A 21503-nucleotide genomic window follows, 5' to 3' on the forward strand; every position below is an offset into this window, starting at 1 on the left:
TAAAGCCCTGGAAAGTGGTGCCACTCGGCACACAGTGGGATCAGGAAAAACCAGCAGGGCCCAGTATGGGGTCCCACAGAGCCTGCAGTGTGGGGCCAGCTGGGGTTGCCCCTCGGGTGAAGCACCAGGAGCTCCCTGGAACCAAGAGGTGCCTCTGCAGAGGCAGCACTCAGGGGCCGGGGCAGGGGCTGTGCCATGGAAAACGAGATGCTTTACAGGAGCCCTGGAGCAGCTCGGCTCCTGGAAGGTTCTAGCTCATGTTGGTGATGGACCCCGTTCTGCTCCACCTCTCCACTTCCCATCCAATCCCTCTGGAGGCGGGAGAGCTCTGCCTGACAGCAGAGAAGCCCTGCAGGCCCTGCCAAGGTGTTGGAAAGTGCTGGGAGCCCCAAAGCCAGGCTGGCCCTGCCCGGAGAGCAGGAGCTCCTGCGACAGCCAGGCTGTCAGCTCCAGAGGCTCTCCCAGCCTTCCTGTGAGCTCAGACCTCGTCACTGAGCTCTTTTTCCAAGCTCCAGGCCTTGGAGTGGAGACTTTTTCACCTGAAGCAAGGCATGCTTGGCAGGAGGGCTGACAGAAACGGGGGGAGCTCCAGCAACATCCTGGCAGGCGGGAGCCGAGGACGTCACCGTCCGGCCCAGACCCATTCCTGCCTGCTGAGCGGAATGACAGGAACATAAAATGAAGGCCACAGCTACACTCACACACCGGGAACCCACAGAGAACCTTATCAAAACGGTAACAAACCCAATGAAGGTAGAGAGAGGGGCTGCTGCCTGGCAGGAGCACTTCCCAGGATGGGGAGAGGAGAGTCAGGCCCCTCCAGTGATAGAGGGCACACACATTTTGCTGCTTCACACACATTCAGTGTCTGACTAGGGATGGTTTGAAATCCCAGACGCCTTTCGCATGCCCTTGCCTGACCCAGCCCCTTCCCCAGGTTGGCAGGCAGAGGGAATGGGATCCCCTCCTCCCAGGAGGTGAGGAGCCCCCAAGGAAGGGGTCTCGAGGCTGCCACGGGACCACCAGGGGACCCACAGCAGTCCATGCCCCAGTCAGAGCTGCAACAAAGCCTGAAGGCTGAGCAGTGACCTGCAGAGAAGAGGAGGGAGCAGATGCCAGCCCAGACAAGATGGGCAGACGGAAGCAGACGGCCCAGGCAGTGCCAGCTGCCCCCAGCCCATGGCAGCACCTTCCTGGCAGGCCAGGGTAGGCTCTGCAGCTTTAAGAGTCCTCCCTCCCAGCCCACGGCGTCAAGGAAAAATCTGACACTTTTTTTCTGGTGGATGTTAACGAACAAGCTCGAACAGCCAGTTGCCTTTTCCATTCATTTTCCACACAGCCCCCTGGGAGGCTGGGAATGAAAGAGCCGATTGTGCCCCCGCAGGTAGGGCGGCAGTCAAGGCGGCTCCAGGAGCCCAGCCGGCATCGGCACACCTTGGCAAGGAAAGCTGCAGGGAAGGGCGCCCCGGGGCACAGCCCCTACAGCCCCCGGGCTGTCTGACACCTCACTCCCAGCAACAGAGCCCATCCCGGGGCACGCGTTCAGGTCCTCAGGGCCTTTGTGAGGTGACAGCGGTGGCAGCACAGCTCCCACATGTCCCTCAGTGTCCCACTCCCAGACCAGGTGCAGCCTGCCCAGCACAGGGAGTGCGGCAGGGACACCGGTGTGCTTTCACAGCCTGCAGCGGCAATGCCAGGGGAAGCAGCCCACCCCAGCCCCCGGCACCGTGGAGGGTCTGACCCAGCCCCGAATCCCCCTGAGGCACAGGAGGCCCCTCTCCTGCTCAATAACAGGTCTGTGTCTCACAAGCTTTGCTTGGAATAGACAGAGACAGCCTTTTCCAGCCCCGCGCGGCCGCTCGCGCCGCCCCGGCCCTGAATGGCCGCCTTTATGTGGGAGCTGCTGTCACGAGCCACACTCTGGCAACCGCAAACGGCAGCAAATAGCAGAGGGGTTTGTGTTTCCGAGCCGGCTGCAGCACCCTGGCTGACGTGGGCACGGCTGACGGGGGCATGGCTGACGCAGGTACAGCTTCCGTCACACCCGGCCCCCAGCCCAGCCGCACAATGGCACCTTGTTCCCTCCCGGGGAGCACAGGAGCTGCTGCGGCCACCCCTCTCCTCCGGGCAGGTGAGGGGCAGGACCCCCATCGAGGGGGGCCGTGGGACACCCTGGTACGTACGCTTCCCACCGCTCCGCAGCAGGTTGCTGAGGCTGACAGACGCAGTGCCGAGCAGCTCGTTCCTCAGGGTATGGCAGATCCACACCTTCAGCTCCAGGTGGCTCTGAGCCGTGACGTTCCTGCAGAGACCAGAGAAGGGGGCTGTCACCGTGGCCTCGTGCCTGCTCCGTGCTTGGGCAGCGGGCAGTGCCAGCTCCAGGGAGAAGAGGGAGGTGGGCAAGGCCATGGGGCAACAGGAGACCCCCCTTCCTGCTGCCCCCCCAGCCTGGCTGTCCCTGACAGCATCACTGTCCAGGGGGAAAAGCTCTGTGACAGCTGAATGTCCCCAGCCAACAGCCCAGCAGAGCACAGGGAGCCAGCCCTGGCACCAGCTCCACACCAGGAGGTCACATGCACTCACAGGGTGAGGATCTCATTCCACAGCAGCTCGGAGATGCCCATCTGCTTCCCTGTCTTCTTGGTCTCACTGGGCAGCCCGTCTCCAGCCACCTCCACGTAGCAGTTCATGCGTGCCGGGCGGCTCTGGGCCTTGGGCTTCACGGACACCACTGGGCAGGGACAGCCATGGGGTCAGGGGGAGCCCCCAGCCCTGCCCTCACCCCCCACCCCGTCCCTGCCAGCTCGGGGACCAGCATTCACCACAGCACTGGGAGAAGGGGAGCAGGAAGCAATGGCCGTCACCAGCCTGATCACTGCCTGGCCCCACCTTCAACCCTCCTGAGGGCTGCAGGGGAGTCACTGTCCCCACAGACACCTCCCTGCCCCAGGGCACAGGAGCACAGTGGGGGCAAGGCAGTGGGGGCACCCCCGGGCCAGCAGGGCCGGGCAGAGGGGCAGAGCCGGGGACAGCTCCGAGGGGACGAGGCTCTGAGGGAATGAGGCTCTGAGGGGACGAGGCTCTGAGGGGACGAGGCTCTGAGGGGACGAGGCTCCGAGGGGATGCGGCTCCAGGTGCCGGGAGCCATCTCGCGGCCACGAGAGCACCGGCGGGGCCCTGGCAGGGCCACGGAGCCACGTCCCCACGGCAGCCGGGCGGGGAAGGAGCCCAGCCCAGCCCAGCCCAGCCCACAGGGCAGTGCCGGCCACCCCAGCCCCTGCTCCCCCGGGAAGGGCTCCCAGCCTGGGTGCAGCAGAGCACACACAGCCCCCGTTCCCAGCGGAGGCAATGCCAGCGAGGCAGCGGGACCCACCTTTCACAGAGAGCTGGGACTTCTCGCAGGGCGGCCCGGCCCTGGCCCTGCTGGAGCTGGCAGCGGCCATGGCATCACCCCCGGCTGGAAGCACAGAGAGGAGGCACCTCAGCACCGGGCCGAGGGAGCCGGGGCTGCACTGGGGTCCCAGCCTGGGGCCCAAACACAGCCTGGGTGCCACTGAGAGTAACCCACATGGCAGGAGACTGGGCAAGGGATGGGCAACACCCAGGAAACACAGGCTCCCTCTGGTTCCTGATAAACCAGCCCTGCACCACAGGCAACACTGCGTCCTTGGGAGAGAAACCCCCTTTGGGACAGTAACCCTCCTCAATGGCACAGCCACAAGCTGGGCAGTGTCAGCCCTCCAGACATCCTGTCTGAGCACTGCAGCTCCCCTGACCCAAAGGCCAGTGCTGATCAGGTGACAGAGCAGGCACCAAAGCCCTGCCCCACAGACAGCGCCTCACAAGCAGCCCACACGTCACCACACGTGGGATCCCTCAGAAGGGACACAGCAGTGGCACTGGTAGGACAGAGCGAGGTCCCGTCACAGCACAGGGAAATGGCTACATCCCTCAAGGGCAGCCCTGGTCTCATCCTGGAATCCCACAGAATCCTTAAGGTTGGAAAGGACCTCCAGGACCATCGAGTCCAACCTGTGACCGATCCCCGCCTTGTCACCCAGCCCAGAGCACTGAGTGCCACGTCCAGTCATTCCTGGGACACCTCTAGGGATAGAGACTCTACCACCTCCCTGGGCAGCCTCTTCCAATGCTTGACAATCCTTTCCAGGAAAAAATTCCTCCTGAAATCCTACGGGAAAACTCATCCTGTCTACTCTAAGCAATGGCAGAGGGGCCTGGGGCTGCAGCTGCTGTGGGCACGGGGCAGGCCCAGCTGCACACCCAGAGCCCCTGGTCCCCCAGTACTCCCACCATTTCCTCCCTCCTGGGTGTCACGTCCTGTCATGGCACTCCACCTGCCCCTCCTGCTGCACCTTCCCCTCCATGTCACCCCCAGGCAGGAAGGACACACGCTGTGACACCAGGGAGGGTGGCAGGACACGTGGCCAGGCCTCTGCCGAAACCACAGACCACAGAGCAGAGGGTGAAGTCACACATCACACAGGAGCACGAGGTGCTGGGACCACAAGTCAGCCCTGGGCTCACTGCCTCCTCCTCCCACCATTCCAGGAGAAGCTGGAGAGGACAGAGGTCAAGGTCACAGCCCAGAGACCCCAACACAGCAGGGCAGACGGGGGCATTCGCTGCCCACCTGGGCAAAGCAAAGAGAAGCCTCACCTGTCACCCTGAGCAGCAGTGAGCGCTCAGCAGGGTCAAATTCAACCTCCTCCCATGACACTAAACCAAAGAGTTCCCCCTCTGCCTGGCCACAACCAGGGTACCTCCAACCTCTCCCTTCCCTGATCAGGGCAAGCAGAAAAAGGAGAGAAGCATCTCCAACATCTCCAGCCCCTCTCCCTGTGCTGTAGTTTCCTCCCTGCCCTGTCCCCACACCCTCATCAGACTGTACCGAGCTCCATCCCTTGGGCAGGTTCCCAGTGAAATCCCCTCTCCCTAGCTGTGCCTCATGCAGCCCCCAGCTCTGCCTGGGAATCCTCCTTTGGCATGGCCGGCCACTGTCCCGGCTCCATTCCACACACCCCAGCCCCTCGCTGGGGGGGTCACTCACCATGCTCGCTGACTCGCTGTTACACACTTACTCCATTTCTCCCGGCCACAGAGCACCCCGACCTGCCCTGAGGACACTGGATATGGCTCATCCTCATGACTACTGTGACTCCTCAGCTCCGCAATCACAAGATTCCAGTGGTGCCATTCCCATGGCACAGGGAGCAGCTGGGCACTGCCCCTGCTATGCCAGCCCGTGCCCAGCCCTGTCCCGTCCGGGATGCCTCTATCCATTTTCTTTCAAATCCTGCCTCTTTTCCCCATTTTCTCCTTTCCCGATTCCACACCGTTTCGCTGTCACTGGCTCTGACATCCCCGGCCATGTCAAACCCCTCGGCCCTCAGAGACCCGCGGTGCCCAGCGCCGTTCCCCAGGCACAGCTTTGCTCTCCCCTCGCCCCTTCCCCGCTCCCGCACCCCCAAACGGAGGGATCCCGCTTGGAAGGCCGAGGCCTCCTTCCTCCCGGGGTTCCCGTGTCCGACAGCCCGGCCCGGCCTCCCGGGGACGCGGCCGATGCTGCCACTCCCCGCGTACACGGAGTCACCCGCGGGGCCGCCCCGGGAGCGAACACCGCGACCCGTCCCGGGACCGGCCGGTGCCGCTCCACAAACCGGGCCGGGCCCGCGGACACCGCCAAGGGAGGTGGGGCCGGGCAGCCCTGCCGGGACCCCAGGCCGGTACCGGCACAGGCCGGGCGGAGCCCGGGGCGCCCGGCAGGCCCTGCCCGTCAGCCGGACGGGAGCGCCCGGGTACCGGGCCGGCCGTGCCGTACCGGGAAGGGAAGCTGGGTCCGGCCCAGCCCGGCCCAACCAACAGCAACCCAACCCAACCCAACCCAACCCGTCCCGTCCCGTCCCGTCCCGTTACCGGCGGCCGCTCCACTCCCGCTCCCCGGCTCCGGTCATGTGACCCCGGCCCTCCACGTGACCACGCCGCCCGGAAGCGCTCCCGGGGCGCCGCCGCCGCTCCCGCCTCGCCCTGCCTGGACCACAACTCCCGGCGTGCCCCGCGCCCCAACCGCGGCTCCCGGGGTGCCCCGCGCGGACGGCGGGCGGGCAGGGCCATGGGGGGCGCGGACATGGCGCGTGTGCCGCACGTCGTGGCCGACACGGGCGCGTTCCTGAGCGCGGCCCCGCTGCAGGTACGGGGGCACCGCGGGAGGGGCGGGGGACACGGGGGCGCGGGGGGACAGCGGGGCCGGGCCGGCGTGACGGCGCTCCCGCAGGACATCGCGGACGCGCTGTACACCGTGCCCGAGGTGCTCGCCGAGATCCGTGACCGCCCCACGCGCCGCCGCCTCGCCGCGCTGCCCTGCGAGCTGCGGGTCCGCCGCCCGCGGCCCGACCTGCTGCGCCTCGGTGAGTACCGGGGTGCCGAGACCCGCTCTGGGGCCGCCGGGACCTGCCCCGGGGGTGCCGGGACCCGCCCCGCCCGGCCCGGCTCCGACGGCCCCTCCGCCCCTCGCAGTGACCGACTTCTCCAAGAAGACCGGGGACTACCCGAGCCTCTCGGCCGCCGACCTGCAGGTGCTCGCCCTCACGTGCCAGCTCCAGGCCGAGACCGACGGCCCCGGCGGGGTCCGCTGGGAGCCGCAGGACAAGGTACGACCCGCCCGGGGAGGGGGCTCCGGCCCCAGCGCCCCCGCCCACCCCGCTGTGCCCCCCAGGTGCGGCTCAGCTCCACCCCGCGGCACCCCGAGGCCCCCCTGCACCTCGCCGGCTTCCACCTGCCCGCCAAGGTAGGGAGGGGAAGGGGAGAGGGTGCAGCCCCCCGGAGCCCCGGGCGGGTGAGGGACCCTGCGGTGTGTCCCCCCAGCACAGACCCCCGGGGAAGGGGCAGCGCCAGCCCAGCCCCGAGCACGGCCCAGTCCCGGCAGAGGGCGACCAGTTCAACTCCTTCCTGTACTGGCGGCCACCCCTGCCCAGCATCGAGGAGGAGCTGCAGGAGCTGCTGGTGAGACACGGGGCCCCTCCTTCTCCCTGCTCCCCTGTTTCTGACTGTTCCCGACCCCCTGTGCCATCCTGTCTCATGCCCCCAGAGCACCCAGGCCATCTCCCTCTGCCCCGAGAAGCCCCTGAGCCTCGGGGATGGGGCCAGTGCTGGTGAGGAGGAGGAGGAGGAGGACGAGGAGCAGAGCGAGGATGAGGAGGAGAGCGATGACGAGGGCTGGATAACACCCAGCAACTTGAAGCAGGCCCAGCAGGATGCGGGGCTCTGTGACACAGACCCTGCCGGGGTCCAGGTTGGCTGTGTCACCACGGACTTCGCCATGCAGGTGTGGCTGGGCTGGGGCAGGGCAGTTGGGCTGGCACGGGGGGCTGTGGGGGCACATTCAGGCCTCAGGGCTGGTTCCACCAGCCAAGGCAGGGACAAGTCCTTGGACAGGGTGGGAGCAGCTCTGTGACAGCTCCTTGTCAAAGCCAGCTGGTTCTCTCCGTCCCAGAGGCCACTGTGGGTGTCACTTCTGTCAGGGTCCCTGCTCTGGGCCCCTCCCTGCCCAGGCTGGCAGACCCTGGGTGACGCTCCCCCCAGTCCCAGCTCAGTGTCCTGGTTTGTCCCTCCCCTGCAGAACGTGCTGCTGCAGATGGGGCTCCACGTGCTGGCAGTGAACGGGAGGCTGATCCGCCAGGCCCGGAGCTACATCCTGCGCTGCCACGGCTGCTTCAGGTGTGGGAGCGTGGGGAGGGGTTTGGGGGGCCCTGCTCCTGGACTGAGCCTGTGTTCCATGGCCCAGAGAACCCCCCCGTCCCTGCCTTGCAGGACCACCTCGGACATGACCAAGGTTTTCTGTCCCCACTGTGGTAACAAGACCCTGAAGAAGGTCGCCGTGAGCGTCAGTGATGACGGGAGCCTCCACATGCATTTCTCCCGCAACCCCAAGGTGCTGAACCCCCGTGGGCTCAGGGTGAGTACCTGGACAGAATCATGGAATCACGGAGGTTGGGAAAGACCTCCAGGATCATTGAGTCCAACCTGTGCCCAATCCCCACCTTGTCACCCAGCCCAGAGCACTGAGTGCCACGTCCAGTCATTCCTTGGACACTCCCTGGGCAGCCTCTTCCAATGCCTGACAATCCTTTCCAGGAATAAATTCCTCCACTGGGCCCCCAGGGACAGGCCAATGGCCTGTGGCCGGCAGGTTGGAGGGAATCAAAGCGAAATTGTGAACATCCTCCAAGTGTTCCACTCAACCCCAGGGCTTTTGGGCTTCCCTGCTCAGTGCTCCAGAGGCCTGTGGTCCCCTCCGAGCCCCCATGACCCACAGCTGACCCCTTGTTCCCCGGCAGTACCCGCTGCCAGCGCCGCAGGGCGGGAAACACGCCAACAACCCGCACCTGGTGGAAGACCAGCGGTTCCCGCAGCAGCGGCTCTCCCGCAAGGCCCGCCAGAAAACCAACGTGTTCGACCCCGACTACCTGGCTGGGGTGTCCCCGTTCGCCGAGCACGACGTGCACAGCCGGGCTGCCAACCTGCACATCCGCGACACCGCGCTGGGCGCCGGCCGGCGCCGCCTCAACCCCAACACCGTCACCAGGAGGTTTGGGAAGAAGAGGTGAGGGGCAGAATGTGGCCCCCACCTGCCCAGGTGTTGTGATGGCTCTGGGAGAGTGAGGCCTCTCCCAGACCTGGGAATGGGCCGGGCTGTTCCTTCCCTGCTCTGCTGGTGCCCAGAGCGGCTGCAACTCCTTGGTTTGGGGAGGCCCCCCCATCGTGGAGGTGGGTGAGGTGATGCCTTCCCTGCTCGGCCCCAGGCAACAGCTGTGTCTTAATAAACACAAAATCCGTAGCACCGTGGCTCGGTCTTGTTTCCGTGGCTGCCGTGTGCCAGGGTGAGCCTTGAGAATGGGAGGGAGGGAGGGAGGATTTCTCAGGGTGTTTTGTCCCATGGCCCCACAGTGGCATTAGCTAGGGGGGGATAATGAGCTCCAGAAAGACAAAAGCCAGTGGCAGGGGTTTGTGTTTCACTCTGGCATTGGGTGATGCCCAGGGCTGAGGGGGGAGGCCCTGGGGAAAAGCTTTGTGGATAAATCTGCTGCAATCTTTCACAGTCAAGCATTCTGCACAGCTCTCGATGCAGTTTCTTCTCACCCCTGCTGAAATTGTTCCAAATAATGTAATTCACAATACCAGCTGCAGCCCCTGGTCCTGGAGAGGTCAGGGGTTGCAAGGTGGGAGCAGGAAGGGAGGACACAGCTGGACCTCCCCAGGCCCAGGTCATTCTTACTGTGTTGGCACTAAGATGCAGATCAAGGGAATGAGGCAACAAACCCCAAAATCCTGCTGAGGAGGTGGCAACTCCCATCATCTTGGCTTTGGACTCCTGGCCTCACCTCCCTGGGGCAGAACAGCCTCAACCACCCTGCGGGAGATTCTGCATCTCCCCGAGTCCCTCGGTGATGGAATCCCAGACTACAGAAGCAATTCCCTTGGTTACAATTTGCAGGCTGGGTTGGGCAGCCCCCCCAGGGGTTAGTAAGGGGCTCCAAACCACAAAGCCAATGGAAAACGCTGGGATGTGATTCCAAAGTGCCTTTTCTTACAACAACAGCTGCAGCAGGACACAGCTCCTGACCAGCACCAGATGGTTCCCAGCTGGACCATTCCACACTGGTGAGCGGAGCTTCCTCCCGGCAGAGGGAAGATGCCCTTGGAAAAACCACCACAAGACTTTACACAGCAAAATGAAAACTTTCATCGTTTTATTCTCGACTGCAGCTGTTTACAGAAATATAGTTGCGAGTATACAAATGTCCCAATAGAAGCAAAATATTTTTATTTTTTTTTTAATATTCAACAAGTTATCACAGGAGAGCTAAAAACATAGATGCAAATAAAATATCCCCTCATAGACAAACTGAAAACACCGGGAATCAGTGCTTGGAAAACCCCACCTACGAAAGCCATATACACAGAACTGCACGAAGGAGTATCTGGTGCTACTTTCACATAGCAGGACACAGAAGAGGCAGCTCAGCGGTGGACGGTGCACCCAGAACACCTGGAACACCTGCAGACAGGTGAGGAGGCCACCAGAGGTGCAGCCAGAAACAGCCTGGAGCTCTGCTCGGAAGGGGTTGCAGTTTACCCAGCATCAGCTCAGATGGAAATAGTTCAAATCACCTTGTTTTATCCAGAATAAAAGAGCTTCAGGAATACTGCAGGCTGCTAAGGACACTGGAATGTGATCCCAGTTCTGCAACACTCAGACACTTTCAAACAAACTTCCCTCCAGGCACCGTTGCCCCAAACAGCTCCTGCCCAAGGACACTCAGGTCAGGCCATTCCCAGCTCCCAGTGGAGCAGCTCCAGAGGCCAAAACCAAGCCAAGGCCATTTACCTGTCACCTGAACACAGGACCCTTCCCTAATCCCAAGCCTGGAGCAAAGCATGCAGCTGGAATGCCACCCAGTGGCTGCTGGGTAAGGGAGCCTTGGAACCTGAACCTTGGATTCCTCACCCCCTCCCTATCCAGGGAATGTTACCTGGCAATTTAATGAACTGTAACAGCAAAAAGGAAAGGGCAGAGATAGGCCCTGCAAACTCCAAGAGAAGAAATAAGGACGCTGGCTGGCAGCGTGGTGGAGGTGATCTGATGAACTCTGCGCCAGAACAACAATGCCTGATCCACCCCATGTCAAATTCCAGCAGAACGTGCTGGATTTGGCATGAAAAGTCATGGTGGACACAACACACCACTGATTTTGTGACCTGGATTTTACAGCATGAAGCTGTGTCAGGGTAGGGTTAGGTTGGATATCAGGAAAAGGTTCTTCCCCAGAGGGTGGTCGGGCACTGAACAGGCTCCTCAGGGCAGCAGTCACGGCCCCAAGGCTGACAGAGCTCAAGGAGTATTTGGATAACACTCTCAGGACAGGGCGGGGTTGTTGAGGTGTCCTGTGCAGAGCCAGGATTTGGACTGGATGGTTCCTGTGGGTCTCTTCCAACTTATCATATTCTATGATTCTTAGGGTTTATTTAACTCCTCACACAACCTGTAAGGAATCAGCAAGAGACAACAGGTTCCTCATGGCCAAAACCCAAGGGGAGCTTCACTGGCTTTCAGGGAGTTCTCTTGAAATGGACTATTGCAGTAACAATTCAGATAAAAATACTTTACAGACTCCTGCCCCTCTGGGAATAAAGAGGAATGGCAGAGGAAGCTTCTTCTCCCTAACCCAACACAGCCAGCTGAGCAACAGGGCCCCTCTGCTACACAAGGACCCACACTGGTGTGAGTGCAGCTCCTCCGCAGCACAGCCACCACCATTCCCTGTCTGCACGAGCTGCTGGGAGACTGGGAATGGGAAAGGTCCCACAGGGACTCAAAGGAAGCCGGACAGAAGCTCAGGGGATGCAGGAACCCTGTGCTGCCACTGCTCATCCTCAGGTAGGCCTCCACCTGCTTGTCAGTTCCACCCTAACTCAGATCTGCAAGTATTAATAAAAAGATATAAAAATACAAAAGTGGCCACAGCTGTTCCAACCCACAGATTTCAGTGACATTCACAAGCAAAGCAAATTCTGGAGCCACATTACCAACAGGGCCACGTGTACAGGACTGAGAGGTGATGAGACAGCTACTCATGAGTGACTACAAAAACCTCCTACTAAGGAAACGGAATATTATTTCATGTTTATAAAAATGTAAATATAATAGTATTCTATGCATGTGTCTAGTTATTTATATATAATAGATATGACTCCTCTATATACATATATATAATCCTAGAATATACAGGCAGTGCATATTTACATTCCTATACAGAATGTGAGAGAGGAAAAGCCTCTCCTCCTGTGTAACCCCTCCGAGCCCCCACTCCACTAGAGAATTTGACAAGTTCCCTTTTACAGGAGTTTGCCCCCTGCTGTATTTTTCTTTGTATCTAAACACATTTATCCCATTTCCAACCCTGACCCTCTTGCGCATCCTGGAGCAGTGGGCACAGACTCCCTGCTCAGGGCACCATGGGCATCACAACTGGCATAACTGGGCTGAGCACAAACACAAAGGACTCACAATCTGCCCCAAAAGACTACTTAAGTCCAAATTAAAACAAACCCCCTGAACAAACACAGCATCTCAGTGCTGTTTCCTTTTAGCTGCTCCCAGTCCTCTGGACCACAAAACCCACCGACTCCCTGAAAGTCAATTTTGCACTAATGAGAAGTCACCAGTGATTAGTATTTCCTCTTTTCACCTTCCACCTACAGCTCAGAGCATGCCAAGCAACTCCCTCTCCTTGTTCCTGCTTCTGCCACTCAGTGCTCCCTGCAGTCCTCTCCTGCCATGCCCCTGGAAAAGGAACCAAACAGTTGCCAAGCAGAGGCACAAGAAATCAGGAATAAGAATCTGTTCAGACACGTTTTCCTTTTAAAAATTAGATCCTAAATCAAAATCTCAATAGAAACTTAAAAAAAAAAAAAAAAAAGTTGCAACTTACCCAAATGAGGGGAAGGTCCACTGACACAGATGCCCAGACTTGGCACTTCCAGTAAAAATCCTGCCAATGTTTAACTGCTCGGGCCTTATTTTATCTTAAAACTACATGGGAAGCAACCACCCTGTCAGTGATTAGAGGTAATTATAATAAATGATTGGAGATTCAATATCCACTTCAGAACTGCCAGCCTGGAATTGCTTCTTGAACTAGATTTGTATCAAAATAAGAGCAAAGCATTTGGCTCGCTGAAAGATCAGGCAGTGAGGAGGCGATTAATAACTTGCTGATTACGCAAAAAGCACCAGTAAGCCCCTGCCAGAGATGTTCAGCTAAAACTGTGCATTAAGTGTTGGGGGTGTGATTTCTGTGTCTCTGTGGACGCTCGCAAGGTAAAAGTGGCCAAGAGAACGTGTGTGGATATGGGGCTGTGCCTGGCAGGTTCCTCTCCCTAAATCCTCACCTGTGCCCACAAACTGTGCTCTGATATCCCCCCATGGATGCTGGATTTACAGAGACTAAAACCTCAGGGTCAGGGTCTTCCTTCTCAGCCAAAGGGACCAGACACAGTGCCAGCACTCCGTGTGCTCCCAGAGAGCAAAGGGGGAAACACAGGGATCAAACAAAGCAGATTAAGCTTCACTGACCAATCTCAACTACTTAATTACAGAAGTAAATGCTCAGGACTCTGGTAAAACACAGATGTGGCTCCTGTGACATCCTGCAGCCTGTCCTTCAGCTCTTTTTTGGCTGATCCAACCCCTCCATCCTTTGGAACAGCTCCGAGCACACGCCAACCACTGAGCAACCTCTTCAGTCACAGACAAATACTTTTTGTAACCAAATCACATGTTCAAAGTGTTGTACATTTAAACATTGACCTAAAATGAACAGGTAAATTTAACACAAGGAAAGGAGGTGTTTCCAGAAGTGAAAACTGGGATAGCACAGCCCTTGGTTGGTTTGTTTTGTACATCTTTTTCTCTTCACAAGCAATCTCAAACAAACCCACAATTCAAACATACCCTTCCCTGGAGCTGTGGCAGTCCTGGGATGAGGTTCTCTTCTGGGCACCCATCCTGTTCCATGGAGAATTGGTCCCTGGTGACTTGGCACTGACCAACATATGGATACACCCCTTCGGAACAACGAACAAACTGAAGCAGCACAGAGTGAACTGATCGTTCCTGTCACTTCTCCTGTGTATGATGGCCCCAGGTGACACCCAACAGCTTGTCCTGGGAAATGGATCCTGCAAACACCATCAGTTCCTTTTCCAATAATTGGCTATGGACTTCCATGGCCCTCTGGAAGTTGTTTCAGTCCATAGTTCTCAGTCTGAGCCCCACGCGGCACTTGGTCACTGCTGTGAGGCTGCTGCTTTCGTGTCACGAACCGTTACAAGATGTTGTTAATATTTTGTCTTAGCAGGGGAAAAGAAAAAAAAAAGCAACAAACCCACAGAAAGAAAAAGTCTGGTTGGGGTTAAAGCAGCTCTGGACATGATGCAGCAGGAAATTTGTTTTGTCATGATTAAAATTTTCGAAGTTTGAGCATAATTATAAATTAAGAGTTAAAACACAGAGGCGCTAATAATAAAATATTAAATAGGCAATGAGAGTGGAGAAAAGCTGAATGGCTCATTCTGAGGGAAACCCCAATATTTCATATGTAATATAATCCTAAATGCCTCTGGGTTTCCTTCCCAGACTGTGAGTGAGGGACACACCGAACACAGAGCGAAGCTTCTCATGGCCAGCTGGACCAACACTGCCTGATGGAATGGCGAGAGATGAACACGTTATTTATGTTGCAAAAAGTACTTAAATACTCAATAAAGACATAACAAACCCCACCCCACCCCACTGTTATCAGACGCCACGTTGTGGTAGAACATCAGACAAACTCACAAATTTACCACAAAAATGTGTGGCAAAAAGAATATTTTATATATATGTATATATATAAATTTTTTATATTTATGCCAATGTACTCACTCAGTACAAATAGCAAAATAGTTATACCATTTCCTAAATACAAAATATAGCTTTCCAAAAAAATGAAACACACATTAGATATAAACCATCCAAAACTTGAACGATTGAAAACTGTATTCAAAATTAAATGACCCAGAGCAGGTCTCTTTCTGAAAAGTTCCCTTCATATCGGCAAGAAGCCTTACTACTGAAAACGTAATTCAATGCCTCTCAATGAGAGAGAGAAAGAGAGAGACAGAAAGAGAAAGTGAACGTCGTGACAGACCCACAAACGGGGAAAATCCAGGAAAACCAACAAAAACTCTACACGGCTCAACTACGCACACGAGTTAAGGGGAAAACACACAGTAAACAGACTCGAGGAACTTAAAAAAAAAAAACAAAAAACATTTACAGACTGTTCTTTTGTTATTTCAAATAACAAAAATGTAAAATGACGTGATACCAACTACACTCTACGAGGCGTTACGGCCGCCCGGGGAGCGGGAGGAGAACACGGATCTGAGCGAGGCTGTAGTGAGAGATCACAAACTGTCCCGAGAGTTGAAGCACCCAAAAAATTCACATGCCTCACAATACACCTGCATGGTCTGGAGTGGGTTGTTTTTACATTCGGTAACATCAGTCAATGATTTATTTCTGAATTAAACATGACAATCTAAAACCAGACTTGGGGCTTGGTGGTAGAAAAAGGAAAAATCACTTCAGAACTGCAATGAGCTCCATGTGCTACAAAGATGCAACAGCTCAGGACGAAGTGATGTTGTAAGAAGGCTTAAAAATGATGCAATTTGCCCCCTACTTGGAGTAAAGCCAAGCTGAAGATTTCCATCAGTCACAGCTGGAAAATGGCAGGTTAAGGGGGATTCCTGCATTTCGAAGGTGGTGGGGAAATTGCCTCCTCCCTCCTTACTCCTTGATTATTTATCAAAGCTTCTACTGACTAAGCAATTTACTGCTAAGGATTCCTAAAAGCTGCTTCTGAGCTTTAAAGCCAGTAGGATATTTATGTCTTTTCTTTAAAAACACAGTATGAAACTCAGGGAGAGAAGGAAAACCATGGAAAGAATGAAAGGGAGAAGGCTGGTTTGAGAACAGCTAATGAGACTTTACAGAGCTCTAACCCATCAGTCAGAGTGAGAGACACAGAGGAGTTCCTTCCTCAGCCAGAATGTTCTTTTCAAGCTGAAGGTGTTTTAGAGGAGAAAATTTTAAGAGCAACTGGAAGTTCCCCTTCATTTCTTCATTTTGCAGAGCAACCAAAGCCTTGCTCTATGTACAGCTAAGAGATGTGGAAAATTGTTAATCCCATTCTCAGATGGGAACTGCCCACCTCTGGCTATCTATAGCAACAATTCTCTAATCAGTTATATCAACATTTTCAATTAATAAATTGTGGATTTGGCTGTCCCACTCCATGTCAATTGTGAGATCCCATCACTTACTGACAGCTGAGTCACAGCTCATGTCAGAGGAAACTGCTGTTCCTGCTTCATGAGCTTTCCTAGGCAAAAGAGGGGATGGTGAAGAAGGAAGAGGAGGGAAAAAGTAAACATGGTAACATGGATTACCTTCTAACAACAATAATAACTGACCAGATATGCTTTAAATTCAAAGAGCCCCCACAGTAATGAGGTTTAGGAACCTGGTAACAGCCCAATCCCATGCCCTAGTAACACAAAGCATAACTCCTCAGCATTATTGGCACTACAGAGCCCAAATTCCATGGCTGTGGCCCCAGGTCTGCCACTGGCCACGTGTGTGCTCTTTAGAGAGGGCCACTTTTCCACAGAAGCAATCGGTTCCACGCAGCCTAATCCAGAGTCGGAAGGTCTGAGAGGATCTGGAAAATTGTCGCTTTTTTCCTTCACAGAATTTCTGCAGGAGAAAACAAGCAGAGAAGTCACACAGAGCTAACCACAGTCACCCTCCTACTGCTGTGTAGTGCCTTCATCTTCAAAGTGTTCCTCATGAGCAGCAGCAAACAGGGGGCGAGTAGCAAGAGAAGGTTTTGTGGAGATCTTAAAGCCCTTTCCAGTACCCAAAGGGGGCTTCCGAAAGAGCTGTGGAGGGACTTTGGACAAGGGTCCAGAGTGACAGGGCAACTGGGAATGGCTTTAAGCTGAAGGAAGGCAAAGTTACATTAGTTATTAGGAATTGTTCCCTTTCTGGCACACCCTCAGCCTGTGGCACACTCAGGACCTGCCATATTCCACCAAAACTTGTTTTCACTATGTTATTATAAGTTAGGGGGCAAGTTTAGAACAGTTCAGACTTGAGGTGTTTGTTATTTACTCAGTAAGCTTTAAGTTTTAACTGCAGTCACATTTCATAAGGCTTTGATGTGCCAAACTGTCAGTGATCCACTCTCCTTCCTAACAGAATACCAGGCAGTGACAGCAGATGACAAAACATACAAGAAGTGAACAACAGGTCTGGCCTCAACCAACAGTTCTGACTTGGTTTAATAACTTCATTCTGGTGTTAAGAGTCTTAATTCAGCATCACTGGTGGATTAGCTGAGCTCTTAAATCAGTCATACACTCCAAGGTAAAAGTGTACTGTGCAAAAGCACAGGTGTGGCAGGACAGAACCCAGACACCCAACCCCATCACTTACTTGCCAGATTAGAAGGAGCCAGCCATGTTGTTCCCCTGGTTTTGCAAGGACACGAGCAGATCATCAATTTTCTCCATGTTCTGGTTGGGTGCCATCGCCGGCGGCAGCGGCGCCGGCTCCGAGATCTGCTGGGACAGGAGCGCCGGCACCGCCGCCTGCCCCTCGCCCTGGGGCTGCCCGGGCTGGCCCATGGCCATCAGCTCCTCCGGCAGGGGGGCTGGCCCCGAGGTGAGCAGCTGGCCACAGTCTGGGGGCAGGAAGGGAACACAGGAGCATTTCAGTGAGGTTAAGTCCAAGCACACACTCGGGACTGGGTCCAAGCACACACCACGGCAGAGCTGCTACAACCTGTTGTAATCATCACCTGCACATCTCACTCCTGGAGCTCCACAGCTACCTACAGACTCTCACAAAGGAAGGATCTACATCCCACAGAATTTGTCATGGAAGGTAGATCCAGAGAGGGAACAGGGGAAACTGCAGGTCTATACAGCTAAACACACTTTAACCCACATTTTTCTAGACTACACAGCTTCCAAAATCCTTGCTTTCCTTCAGCAATGTGTGGGCAAAGCCAACACGCATATTGTGGAAACCAAATTCAGCAAGAGGAACGCTCTTTTAAGAGAGTACAATCATTCCTAGATTAGATATTAGGGAGCAATTCTTCCCTGTGAGGGTGGTGAGGCCCTGGCACAGGTTGCCCAGAGAAGCTGTGGCTGCCCCATCCCTGGAAGTGTTCCAGGTCGGGTTGGATGGGGCTTGGAGCAGCCTGGGATAGTGGAAGGTGTCCCTGCCCATGGTAGGGGGTGAAACAAGGTAAAATTTTCAGTGCTCCTTCCCACTCAAACCATTCTATGATGTATGAGAACCTCTTCCCAATTGCAAGCTCAGCACGGGGCACCTGTCACTTACTGTTTTGGATGCCAAACAGGAATATTCCTGATGTCTGCTGGGACGACGCGGGGGAATTCTGCAGCTGGTTGATGGCACCTCCCGCCGTGTTGTGGAACAAAGGGGCCTGTTGCTGGGGAGGAGAGGCAGTTCCTGGCAGTCCTGCCATGCTGTTCTGGGAGGAGTACATGGGAGACTGCTGCAGCTCCGGTTGGCTCATGCTGTTCTGCAGGGCAGACATGGAAGCTGAGGAGATGAACAGGGTGACTTGTTGCTCTTGAGAACTTGGGGACCCTTGGACCAGCTGAATCTGGGGTGAGTTGTGGAAGATGGTTGGCTGCTGTGCTTCGGCCTGGTTGGAGCCAGGATTTTGGAGAGAAGACACTGGGGTCTGACTCTGGAATTGCATGGGCTGCTGCTCCTGGTTCATCGACGCCATGTTCGTCTGTGGATGGAAAATGGACTGGCCTTGTTGCTCCTGGTTGGTAACTGGGTTTTGATTTGGATTGAAAATCATGTTCTGTTTTTGAGAGGCCATGGTACCCATTGCGTTTTGATTGCTGAACATCATGTTCTGCTGCTGCTGCTGCTGCTGTTCTTGTGCTGGAGGACTGCTCTGGATAGCAACGATCGAATGCTGAGGCTGGAAGATGGCTCCTTGTTGGTTCTGAGGGATGGAGCTGGACTGGATGGAGCCCAATGACACTTGAGACTGAAACAAACCCTGCTGAGCAGGCTGGGTCTGGGGCTGCTCCTGGGGAAGCATAGAACTCTGGATATGAGATATCTGGGTCTGCTGCTGGAAAGAAGTCTGCTGCTCAGTGTTTGTTGCTGTCTGAAGAGAAGAAATGGAATTTGGGCTTGTAAAGAATGACATCTGTTCTTCCTGAGTGGCAGGGTTGCTCATGGAACTCTGGGAGAGGAACATGTTGGCAGACTGCTGGTCTTGAGGAACCGAGGAGCTCTGCAAGACACCCATGGCATTCTGAGAGTGGAACATCGGGGGTTGCAGTTGGTCAGAGGAGTTAGTGTTGGTCTGGTTGTGGACAATGGAATTTGAGCTATGAAAAAGAGAGCCTTGTGTTTCCTGGGATATATTCTGAGTATCACCAATAGGATTCTGAGAGTGGAAAAGCTGAGCCTGTGAGTGTGGAGACTGCTGCATGAAGCTTCCTGACTGGATCGACATCATTTCCCCACCTTGCTGGAACAGGCCCCCCCCTTGCTGCTGAGTCCCACTCGCCTGGACACTCATCATGGTTTTGGTAGATGAGAAGAGATTAACCTGGGACTGGCTTTCCCCACTGTGCTGCATCTGAACCATGGTTTGAAACACAGAGCTCTGCATCTGCTTATTCTGCCCCGAAGCCTCTTCTCCATCTGCAGAATTGGATGCCTGGAACATGGCAGGGCCGTTGTTGGAGACCTGCTGCTGAGCAGGGGCGGCCGCCTCGCTCCCCGAGACACCGGGGGACGAGGAGAATAATTCACACTGCATTTGCATGTCTTCATTAGTTGATAACCCACTCATCATGTGAGAAGCCTGCTGGTACACTGGGGACTGCTGCAGGGCTCCGTTCCCCGACGTTGTGGAGGAGAACAGATCCGACTGCATGGGCGTGGCCGCCGGGCACATGTTCTGCTGGATCCCGATCACCATCGCCGCCGACGTCTCCATCGCCTGCTGCTGCTGCTGCTGCTGGGGGTTGGACAGGGAGTTCTCGGGCTGAGAGTGAACGTTCTCAGCTCGCCCAGGCAAAAGGTTCTCCGCTCTGGAATGGACACCTGTGTCTGAGGAGGAAAATATCCCAGGATTTACACTATTCTGTATCTGACTGACCTGCTGAAAGATATCTGCGTTCAGCTGATCTTGGACATCCTCACTGCTGTCTGAACCAGAGAACAGAACGGAAGATAACTGCTGCTGAGCTTCCAAAACCTGCTGCACCAAGTCAACGTTCCTATTGCTGCCAGTGGCAGTGTTGGTTGGAAAATTCCCGGCCTGGAGCTGCTGTATCGTGTTCTGTAACTGACTCACGCCACTGGCCGACGAGAAGATACTCGATGAAATCTGCTGCTGCAAGGCCTGTGTTGGCTCTGAGAGCGTGGACTGCTGTTGTTGTGATGCATCAGTCAACTGTGACAGAGTCACTACTGTGCCATCCGACTGCAGCACTTCCCTGGTCTGAGAATCCCTTGTTTGGAACTGGGCAGCCTGCTGCAGTAACGCGTCGCTGTTCTGCAGCTGCCCCGGAGTGGACACAGCTGAGAAGCTGCCAGGCTGGGAAATGTCCTGGGTCTGGATCGTGGTCAGGGGCTCTGGATTGTACACCTTGGGCTGGATTTGCTGCTGGTTTTCACTTTCAGAAGGTAAATGGGAAGCAGAAGTTGATATGCCAGACATGCTGTTTTCCAATGTTTGTTGAGTTGGTCCAACCACATTTGAAGCCTGAAAAGAGCAAGACATTGGTTAATTTATAAATTTAGTTGGGTGATGCTGATAAAATTTCCCCCCAATCCCTTATGTCCAGGGAAGATCAGAGGGAGATGTGATGGCTGTGTATCTCTCCAGACATACCCAAACCAGCAAGAAAATGATTACCAATGGAAATGCTACTTCAAGGATGGAGTTAAGGCACAATTTAACGAAAGCAATGCTAGGAACTGATTAAAAGAATATTCTTACAGCACTTTAATAGTTCTGTACCACAGCACAAAAAGCATCATCACAGAATCACTATCCAAGTCTGGGTGCAGGAGCCAGGTGAGTTATCTAAGGAAATTGTCTGCTGTTTTACTCCTGCTCTGTGATCGTGTTTTGCCCAGACTGATCCTGGACATGGCATTTTCCCTGTCTATTACTCTCCTCCACTATTTAAGCATGGACCAAGGGGTGGATGTAACTGGGTCTCTCAAAGCTGCTGTTCTCAGCCCCCCACCAAACTCACCTGGAACGCGGGGGGAGAGCGTTTTTCTGCACTTACTTCCATTGGAGCCACATCTTCGTTCTTAATCATACTGCTTGGCATGAGTGGAGTTATCAAGGCACTAGGAAGAATGTTCACCTTCTCCAGGTTACAGCCTGTGGCCTTCACTGCTGCAGCCACAAATACAATGCATTAGATCACTTGAGTATTAATTTTAATCTCACAGAATCACTGAAGGGTTTGGAAGGGACCTTGGAGGTATCCAGTTCCAACCCCCTGCCACAGGCAGGGACACCTTCCACTAGACCAGGTTGCTCCAATCTGAACACTTCCAATGATTTTTTCTGGTCCACATAAAAAAATTACATAAGATATCCCAGCTCTTTGCTGTAAAAAAATTAACCTTCCTAGTTTTAAATACTGCTGAAATTGAGCTTAAATGAAAACCAACAGGAAAGCCTGTAAAAACCATCGTTCCCTAAGTCCTTTCAAGTAAATTAGAGCATTAATACTCAATGTAAAGCAACAGATCTCCATGCTTTAACTCAATTTAAACCTTA

At 55.1% G+C, this 21503-nt stretch overlaps 3 protein-coding genes across 9 annotated transcripts in view; 1 reads left to right on the forward strand and 2 right to left on the reverse strand.

The window, feature by feature from the left end:
* WWP2 (WW domain containing E3 ubiquitin protein ligase 2) overlaps window positions 1–5981 on the reverse strand; it is a 35118-nt gene extending 29137 nt beyond the window's left edge. The window contains exons 1-4 of the mRNA XM_050311197.1: window positions 5935–5981; window positions 3374–3457; window positions 2584–2731; window positions 2184–2302 (exon numbers count right to left, since the gene is read on the reverse strand). Coding sequence (XP_050167154.1) covers window positions 2184–2302; window positions 2584–2731; window positions 3374–3443 — 337 coding nt within the window. The 5' untranslated portion in view covers window positions 3444–3457; window positions 5935–5981. The remainder of the gene's footprint in view (window positions 1–2183; window positions 2303–2583; window positions 2732–3373; window positions 3458–5934) is intronic.
* A 140-nt stretch (window positions 5982–6121) lies between these two features.
* NOB1 (NIN1 (RPN12) binding protein 1 homolog) lies at window positions 6122–8854 on the forward strand. The gene is made up of 9 exons (XM_050311198.1): window positions 6122–6208; window positions 6293–6425; window positions 6535–6668; window positions 6734–6805; window positions 6883–7020; window positions 7106–7342; window positions 7637–7734; window positions 7828–7972; window positions 8355–8854. Exons 1-9 carry the CDS (start codon window positions 6131–6133, stop codon window positions 8622–8624), a joined length of 1305 nt encoding a protein of 434 aa, XP_050167155.1. The 5' UTR covers window positions 6122–6130; the 3' UTR covers window positions 8625–8854.
* Window positions 8855–9736: 882 nt separating this feature from the next.
* The window catches only part of NFAT5 (nuclear factor of activated T cells 5), a 58445-nt gene continuing 46678 nt past the window's right edge, over window positions 9737–21503 (reverse strand). For 4 of the 7 annotated variants that reach the window (XM_050311188.1, XM_050311193.1, XM_050311194.1 and 1 more), the window contains exons 11-14: window positions 20965–21113; window positions 18038–20465; window positions 17123–17369; window positions 9737–16381 (exon numbers count right to left, since the gene is read on the reverse strand). In XM_050311188.1, coding sequence (XP_050167145.1) covers window positions 17131–17369; window positions 18038–20465; window positions 20965–21113 — 2816 coding nt within the window. In that variant the 3' untranslated portion in view covers window positions 9737–16381; window positions 17123–17130. The remainder of the gene's footprint in view (window positions 16382–17122; window positions 17370–18037; window positions 20466–20964; window positions 21114–21503) is intronic. The other 3 variants (XM_050311191.1, XM_050311189.1, XM_050311190.1) reach the window with 3 other exon arrangements.

This window comes from Myiozetetes cayanensis, unplaced genomic scaffold (assembly GCF_022539395.1).
Source record: "Myiozetetes cayanensis isolate MyiCay16 unplaced genomic scaffold, myiCay2020 scf16, whole genome shotgun sequence".
In the NCBI taxonomy this organism is placed as follows: Eukaryota; Metazoa; Chordata; class Aves; order Passeriformes; family Tyrannidae; genus Myiozetetes; species Myiozetetes cayanensis.